Raw genomic sequence first — 8,911 nt, forward strand, 5'->3', positions numbered from 1 at the left:
CACAACTCACATGAGAGAGTACACGTGTGTAGCATGTCTGTTCTCTGTCAGACCTGCGGCTCTGTTCTTTCTCCTCCTCAATGCGAGCCAGGAGGTCCTGGGGGCTGGAGGCAGCATCCAAAACAGGGGCAACACCGGATCCGGACTCAGGGTCCTCAACCATGCTGTGAAACAGCTTCTGTTGAAGACGTGGCCTGGCCAGTCGAGGATGAGGCCACATGCTCTGGTGACACCTGCAATGGCAGAGACTTTGGATAAGAAGCCAGTATTGTACACCACTCTTGGGGATATGAGCAAGACTGGAAGCTGATGGCTTTCCCTCTTCTTCCATTTAATAGTAAATAATATTCATTAAATCTGCAGGTCACTGTTAACAGTCTATCTGGAATGTGTTAGATTTACATGGCTGGCTGGCTCTTACCCTGCCTTCCCCTGCTGCTTGTCCCTGTGCGTCTGCTTTACGGCATCCACCCAGCAGGACGGCGGTATGAAGCCCTGCAGCCCATCGCTCAGGAAATACACCGAGATTTCTCCGTCGTCACTGATGACATCTGAAGATGGTGGGATAGGTTCACACCTGCATGGCATCCCCAGTAGGCCCCCCCAAACGTCAGACCCACCCCACCCCCCTCACCTTCACTCACGGGGCACCCAGGAGGGTTCCAGTCCCGGAGTTGGTGCTCTACACAGAGCATGACAATTTCGTCCCAGGGCACCTCCCAGAAAGTGGGCTCCTTGTCCGGCCCCCCACCTCGGCCCACACAGTCCTGACGCAGCCTCTCCAAAAGGTTCTCCAACTGGGACATAAGGAGTGGCTGGCTGTGGCGGGACCATGGGATTTGAGATACGTACTGGAAGATGGAGGCAACCAGCTGGCTCCAAGGAGCTGGGTGGGGGGAGCGGTGGCAGCAGCAGAAATTTAAGGAAACAGACTAAGAAGCAGCCACTTAGCAAGAAGTCCGAATTCCGAATCTGAGGCATGGACATACCCCCCACGGCTGGCAGCGGCCAGTCGGGCAGCCGCAGGCTCAGGACTGCCCCCTGGAGCCACTCCAGGTGCTCAGCCGAGTTCCAGAGCAGATGTGGTAGGCAGTCACCACCCCCTGGCACCAAGAACTCTGCCACGGGCCAGGAGAGGCCAGCCAGACTCGGGGACGACACAAGGCCAGCCAAGAAAGCCAGGACAGTGTTGTAGAGGCCGATGACGGGTGCAGGGCCCTGGGAGGGCAGTCCCGCCATGTCACGGTCCCTCCGATCACGGTGAAGCCTACCAGCAAACTCGCGGCAGAGCCCGGCCTCCACAACCTGCACCAACGTCTGCGAGACGAGCCGGGCTGGTGCCGTGGAGCGGGCAGCGAGCCACCTGACGGCATGGCGGATCTGCGGGGAGACGGGGGTGATGGTCAATGGGATGGTTCAATCTTACCGAGGCCAGCGACAACATGCACACTCACCTGCTCGGATCCTTGGGGTTCGTTCGTGGTCTCGGGGATATGGACGAACATGTACTCTGAAATCAAACCTTCCTCAATGAGTGTCTGAAGCATCAGGTCTTACAGGGAAAGGAAACCGATGGTCAGACAGGAGGAACAAACCAACTGTATTAGCTCTGCATACGTAAACATAGCCTCAAGAGAAATGCTATAAGTAAAGTAAGCGAATCCCACGCGACACCTGTTGTCATAGACACGGTTAGTGTCACACCTTCCTCTAGCCGTTCATCGCTGGCCCTGTGCCCAGCCTGCCCTGGGACCACCACCACCAGAGGAAGGGCCTGTGGCCAGGCATTAGCCTGCTGGATCTGCCGGAGTTGCAGCAGGGCGGATAACAGGAAGATGTCCCCGTCTTCCTCATCAGCCCCGGGACTGACTGCCGAGGGCAGCAGCATCAGCAGGGCGCCCATGCCCATCAGCCCCTTCCGCTTCTCCAATGCCAACTGGCCTTCCTCGCTGAGGGGCCCGCGGGCCACCTGACCCACAGTGAGAAACATGGCCTCACTTCCTGCACTTGCACCCTTCGCAAACATCTGTGTTACCACAGGACCTGCTAATATCACATAGTGCCAGACTATGCTAGGCTATGTTAAGCTATGCTAGACTAACATTAATGACAGAACATGCAACACAGGGGCATGAAGCCTGTCGATATTCATCGGCAAGTTCCCCCCTATCTGCCACACCTTCACACACACGTGCACTGTGTGCATGCGCTCCCCCACGCTCCGCAGGCCGCTGCTGATGCTCAAGGTTTGCATGTGTCCGTTGGGGACCATCTCCCTGTGTTCTTGCTTCTCCGAGTTACCGAATTTGGACTCCAGCCATTCTGTCAAAATCCTGCATCAGAGATGGGAGGGGGGCACAAATGTAAGCTCCAGGACCTCTAAACCCAACTAACACCCAATCCCTCCCCGAACGACACCCAGTTCCCCCACTTACTGGTTAGCAACACTGGCATCTCTTTCATGATCACTTGGCAACAAGAGGGCTGCCTTCCAGAAGATTGTGTCAGATGGGTTCGAGACGCTTGCTGCCACCAGACTGAGCAGGTCCAGTGGCCCCCACACAGATTCGCTGAAGTGGATGGAGATGTAGATGAGCACATGGAGAGTGATGGATGGCTAACAGCTACTCTACAGTAGCACCATACCTCAGGAGCTGCTGGTAGAACAAGTGAACCTTCATCTGATGCTCGGTTTCCCTTCGCATCTTCGCCAACCTGCAGAAGGCAGCAGAGTGTCAGCATCGGTACACTTAACACTACAGCAAATCAATGGCCAGCAAAATAAACGGACAGGACGGAAGTCATTTTGGGAAGTACTGTCTAATTCAGCAGAGGTGCCCCGATCCAATATTCAAGATACCTAATCAGACGGATCGGACATCGGCCACATGTGACCGATCCATGTTCAATAATTATTTAGTTATTGCCAGTCTATTTCTTCTTATACTGAGTGGTACAATCAAATCGCACAACAGCTTTCCCCCCTTTTTTATTTTTTGTGGCATTCAAGCTGAACGTTAACGCTTCCTCGGTTTTTTGACACTCAGTGTGTGTGAGTGCAGTGACTTCCCCTGCTATGACGTCATGTGCATGTCCTTTGTAGTGGAAGGATCAGGTGATGGTAGCAAATGCAACTTGCATGCTTGCGAAGCAAACTAACATGTCTAAAACCTGGAAGAATTTTATGCTTGAAACAACCAGTAGCACAGCGATTTGCGATCTTTGTAAAAACAAAGTAACATTCAGTGGAAAATCCCACTAATAGTGCACTCAATTAAGGCAATGCAAGTAATATGAAAAAAAGCGATGGATTTGGAAGCCAGCTTGGGCTGTTTTGCGCACTCGCTATAGCTTGATACACGAGGTGCTGCTATCACAGTGAAAAGTGACGCATGCCACTTGGGTGTACTTGTGAAGATATTCAAACAACTGCAAAATGTCTCAAAAATGCTCAATACAAGATGCACAAAAGAGGTGGAACAGTATCTTATGTATGTTTCTTGTGGGCTAATTAAAACTTCTTTTCCATTTGTATTTACTAGCTTGGAAAAAAAAAAAAAAAGAGCTTTGGTACTGGATCATACTCATAATCAGCCAATACCTTATGTTCAGGTATCAGGATTATATTGGCACTGAAAAAGTGGGATCGGTGCACCTCTATTATGAATATTAGGTCAGCATTATTATGCTGTGAGAGAGATGTACCTGGTGCAGGAAACAGAGAGGTCCCCAGCGTGCCCCAGGTTGACCACGCCCCGGGCCAGCCTGTCCAGGCAGGGTGAGGGGGGGGCACTGGGGGCCAAGGCCTGCAGCCTGAAGCGGGGGTCCACACAGCCAGGGGCAGCAGGAAAATCACGCATCTGTCGCTTCAGCTGCCTGCGCACGGCCACCACATCACGCCACCTGCAACACATGCACAGGGTGAAGCCCGGTTGTCGGCGAGCATGTGGGCAAAATATCTGGTCCCCTTACCACTGCCCCTTACCTTTTGATGAACCTGCGTATACTCAGAAGCTCTGCTTCCAGGACGTCTTGGGCCAGCAGGGTGAGCTCACCACACAGCGTCTCCTCCAGCAGTACCTCACACACGTCTTGTGAGCTGCGAGCCACACATTCTGCCTGCTCTTCTTGGGCACGCCTGGCACGAAGGGGCATGCGTTCAGCCTATATACAGTTATCTGAACACTCTCTATGACCTCTGATCCCCCTTGGCTCACCAGTACCTGATCTCTGTTGAGGCAGTCTCCACGATGCAGTCGCGCAGCACCTCCTGTGTGATCTCGGCACACAGTGTCTTGCTGAGCCGGGCCAGGAGCTCCTCGTGTTCCTGCTTTCTCCTGACAGAGACAGGCCCATCAGATGGCACATCCCCTCAAAATGCACCCACCCCTCCTCCCCAGCCCAGACAGGTGAGGCCTACCTGGCTTCCTCCATCCTGCGCTTCTCCTCAGCGATATGCTCCCTCTCTGCCTGGATCTCGGCAGCAGAAACCTCCCGCAGCATCTGCTCCACCACCTCACTCAGCACTGCCTCCACCTGGCCGTTGCACATGCTGCAACAACCCATCCACATCACCAAACTGGTGTTGGTTGAGTGTGACAACCCTCTAGAGGCCACTGCTCCCTATCTGGCTCACGCTCCTACCTGAGTGCAGCAGAGATGTACTCGGCTTCGGTGGCAGCCACGTCAGCCACCTCGGCCTGCACTACCTCCTCCAGCATGGCCTCTACCTCCGTGGCGATGTCCTGCAAGGGGGGGGGGGGGTTATTTGTCATTACTATGGCAATACCAACACACTGCTACTGGGTTGACACGCAGCAATGAGCAATCTATCACCTGCTCTGTGTAAACGGGCTCCGGTGGGGGAGGCGTAGGTGGGGCGACTGGTGGTGCCTCCGACGGAGATGCCCCAAGTGCTCCACTCTCCTCTCTACCAGGGAGGCCAGCTGACTCCGCTGGGTCGCTCGGCATCTTGGATCGGTGCTGGAGGGCCCGCGCATCCAGCTCAATGGGGGGCCTCTGAGGGGAGGCTGCTACAGCGTGGGCAGGAAAAATGACAAAATTACAATCAGAGGCCAGAAGGTGGACGAAGCGTAACAGTTAGCGGAAGGTGGAGTGCAGACGCACCAGCCCTGGGCACACTGCCTGCCTCCGCTGGCTGCCCATCCCCACGGTACTTGTTGCGGCTGTCAAAGCTGTTGACGGGTGTGTGTTGGGGTGGGTTGGGCAGTGGCGCGCCGTTGACCACTTGGCCCACCAGCACCTCCCGCTTCCTTGCGATGGCCACAGAGCGCTTTGGACGTGGCTGGATCTCAGGCTCCTGGTACGCTGTCCGGCTTAGCTCCACCATGCTAGGGGGAGGGCAGAGCTTCAATAAAATATACCACCCATCATAGATTAGCACCCCCATCAGAGATAAGCCACCCTGCCCCCAACACAAAAGGGACAACGAAGCACAGCCCAGCCTTACCCTGCATCGACCGCGAGCCCATACTGCAGCGCGAGGTCCGAAGCCTCGCCGGCATTCTGGAACATGAGCATCCGGACCAGGTCTTCGACCGGGAATGTGGTGGAACCACGGGAGCTGTAGGCCACATTCAGGGCCCGCAGAGCCTCACGGCGCACCTGTAGGGGGCACCAGAGCGGTCCAGGTAAGTGAGGTATTGGGGCTGATGAGGATGTAGGGAGCGGAGCAACGGCTCCCCCACCTGGTCGAAGTAGCGGTGCAAGATGCAACCAGCCAGATACGAGGCCACCTTGACCAGCTTGAAGAACCTCACGAAGTTGTTGCTGTTGACAGCGGCAAAGGCCTGGACGGCAAACTTCACCTCCGGAGAGTTTCGGAGCTCCGCCCGGAATTGCTGCACCTCCCTGCAGGTAGGGAGGGAATGAAATGTCAGCTGGAGAGGTGCCACGGTGACACGGGACACCGACTGCCGGCCAGCCACCCACCGGAGGATGTCTCCATCATTGAGCTTCAGGAGCACGCTGTACTGCCGAAACTCTGCCTCATGAGGGCAGTAGATGTTCTTGCTGGCCAGGTCCTGGTACATCTCCTTGAGGCTCTGCAGGCATTTGGTCAGGTTTTCATTGTTGATCTTAGCATCAAAGGACATCATGGGCTCCTGGCACAGGTGGTGTGCGCAGTGGATGTGGAAGCGGGCGCACTTTTCAATAAGGGACACCGTAAGCGGGTCGCACAGGTGCTGCTGAGTGATATCCTGCAGATGGCCCAGAAAAAGGATCAGGGCGAGGCCCGCAGGGCACAGGAATAATGAGACACGGACTAATGTTGCTCACCTTCCGGATACCTCGTGTGCGGTTCCACACAAAGTCATACCAGTCACGGTAGTTGTCCTCACCCTGGTCCATGACCTGGGTAACCAGGTAGTTCATGGTCATGTTCAGCACAGTAAAGGGCCGCAGTTCATGGGGGAGGGGCTCCTCCTGGTCAGCAGAGGACCTGCTGTACTCCTTAATGGCAGCAGTGTGGTCCACCTGCGTGGGGTGCAGAGGGTGATTTGCAGCCTGTGGTCTGTCAATTCATGGCGGGGAGGGGGAAGCATTAGGAAAGAGGGGCAGGGGTGGTGATACCTTCTCCGTGTTGGGGATGACCTCAAAAGAGCTCAGTTGGTTCCGGGTCTCCCTCATGTAACGCTCCTTCTCCGGACACATGTCAGGACACGTACCCACAAACACCTTGGACAGATCCAGGTCGGTCCTCTTGGGCCGAGCTGTGCCAGAGGAGACCGTGTCAGCTGGCGATTCACTTTGGGGTGGGAGGGGGGGGTGGCTCAGCAACGTGACCCTAGGGGGACCTACCCTGTCGCAGGATCTTGTCCCGCTGCTCTAGCAGACGATACTTCTCCTCTGCGGTTTCAGCTACCTGGCCAATCAGGTGGAAGAGGGGAGAGGGGAGGCTGCTGGCTAGATGTTCGGATTCGAGGCCGTCTGGGCTGGGCTCCATCTGCGGCTCACTCTCAAACTGCAGGGCCTTTGTCGCCAGGGGTTTCTTGGCTGGTGACCTGAGAGGGACAGACCAAAGGCTGAAGAGCTTCTAAAAGCTGGCAAAACCTGGGCTCCTTTGAACACCTGGCCAGTAGGGGGCATAGCAGCCAAAGAACTCAGTTTGACTTTAATGTCACGAATCCGAGCCTGAGGTAAAGAGTTTCATTACCAGATGACCTAACATAACTCAAGCTGCTTGGAAAAAAAACTAACAAAATGTATACATAATAAAAAACCAGAGTGATCCAGATTTTTTTTTTTTTTTTTTAAAGAACTTGCATTGGGTTTCAAAAAGGTGATTTTCTTCCCTAACTTAATTTAATAAAGACCCGGCCATCTTATTGTAAAATTGAGTTATTTACTCTTACGGTAAGAGAATGATTTAAAGACAAGATTACCCTCTGGATAGGGATGAGCTGGAGGACCAGCCGGAGGTGGATTTGGAGAGGGCTTTGCAGACAGGGGCTGACTCAAAGCCTCCTGCCTGGCTCTGAGGATCAGGGTCATCTGGAGGCCTTTGGCCCTTCTCTCCTGGACCTAAGAGACACACAGAACCAGTTCATCGAAACAGCTGACATGGGAATGAAAGGCTGCAACGAGTCACAAAGACCCCGCCCTGGCCTTGGCTCGATGCACAGATAGAGAGCACCGTAATAGTCACTCACTCTGCTTCTTCCTCTGCCAGAAGATGGTGAGCTAATGCCTGCGCAGCAGTTTGCCCTTCTTCTTGGCTTTGGCAGCAGAAGCCTGAAAGATACCAAAAGTCAGTGAGGAAAGCCCGGGAGATCATGGACGAGAGCACAGCCTAATGAGTACAGCGACCAAGCCCCCCCCCCAAAGGTGTGCAAAGCCATTGCTCACATGGTCGTGGAAGTGCACTATGGCCAGGTTCTTCTGGGGCCTGCAGAAGATCCGCTGCACACGTCCGAACTGGCGGAAATGTTCCCCCAGGATGTCCTTGCTGTTAAGACTGGCTGGAATGTTCTTGCATTGGAGCACCATGGCTTCGGAGGGTGACATCCCCCCCAGGCTGTCTGTGCTGTCCAGGCGGCGGGCACGTCTCACTGTTGATGCTGCCTCAGTTTCGGGATCTGTGGCAAGTGTCACAGAGTTCAGTTTTTCAGACTATACTTGGCTTCGAACCCAATGTGCTTCTTCCTGGGAGTACTCACCCAACTCCTCCGCCCTCTCAAGGACCTCCCGGGTTGGGGCCTGTGACCTTGGCGGCGTTGAGGGTGAGTGGCTGGTGGTCGGTGCCATCGAACCCTGGTGCTCCGCCTCCCCCCAGTCTGGCTGTGGCTCCTCACTCCTCTTCGGCTCTCGCCGGGTCTGTAGGGCCGGTGTCTTCAGGATGCTGGTCAAGGCACTGCGAAAGATGCTGCTGACAGGCCCCCGGCCCCGGACCAGGGGCCTCTTGGGAGGGTGCCTGGGGGCGGAGTCAGCACCAACTTGGGGCTCCTCTGATAAATGCTCCACCATCTCCTCCTTCCGCTTGGTACCCTTAGCCGCTGCCTCCCCTGCATTCTCCCCCTCACCGCCCCCCCCCACGGACCTCACCAGACACAACCCCAGCGTCAGTCTTGGGTTTTAGCGGACCAAAGCTGACAGCACCAAACAGTGGCCGGGGCTCATGGAGGCTAGAGGCAGAGTACCTGGAGACAGAGGCGGCCTGGGAGGTCCCCCCACCCAGGCCACTGCCAGCACCAACGGAGGGTGCTGCTGGTTTCGAGAAGCTGAACTCCTGGGTGGTGCTGGGATGTGCATCTTTGGTGGGGAGGATGCTGCTGGACACTGCGATGGGCTGTGAGAAGCTAAAACCTAATGCTCCAGAAAGGAACTCAGAGGCAGCAGGAGCAGGCCCACTGCTGTCCATACTGGTAGCGGTGGTGCTGGATGGGCTGGA

The 8,911-nt window shown here is 55.4% G+C and overlaps 1 protein-coding gene across 1 annotated transcript; it reads right to left on the minus strand.

The window, feature by feature from the left end:
- Positions 1 to 519: 519 nt before the first annotated feature.
- Positions 520 to 8,492, minus strand: LOC125728149 (germinal-center associated nuclear protein-like; the record flags this gene model as incomplete). The annotated part of the gene is made up of 19 exons (XM_049005222.1): positions 8,181 to 8,492; positions 8,074 to 8,099; positions 6,823 to 6,892; positions 6,595 to 6,734; positions 6,301 to 6,498; positions 5,953 to 6,221; positions 5,709 to 5,871; positions 5,471 to 5,625; positions 5,171 to 5,351; positions 4,645 to 4,724; positions 4,421 to 4,552; positions 4,232 to 4,337; positions 3,706 to 3,896; positions 2,655 to 2,715; positions 1,705 to 1,840; positions 1,455 to 1,552; positions 990 to 1,380; positions 635 to 886; positions 520 to 551 (listed from the first exon to the last, which is right to left on the minus strand). Coding segments are annotated over exons 1-19 (2,988 nt in total), but the record flags the coding sequence as incomplete, so codon positions are not given.
- Between the last annotated feature and the right edge of the window lie 419 nt (positions 8,493 to 8,911).

The sequence above is a fragment of the Brienomyrus brachyistius genome, unplaced genomic scaffold, assembly GCF_023856365.1.
Source record: "Brienomyrus brachyistius isolate T26 unplaced genomic scaffold, BBRACH_0.4 scaffold172, whole genome shotgun sequence".
Taxonomy (NCBI): Eukaryota; Metazoa; Chordata; class Actinopteri; order Osteoglossiformes; family Mormyridae; genus Brienomyrus; species Brienomyrus brachyistius.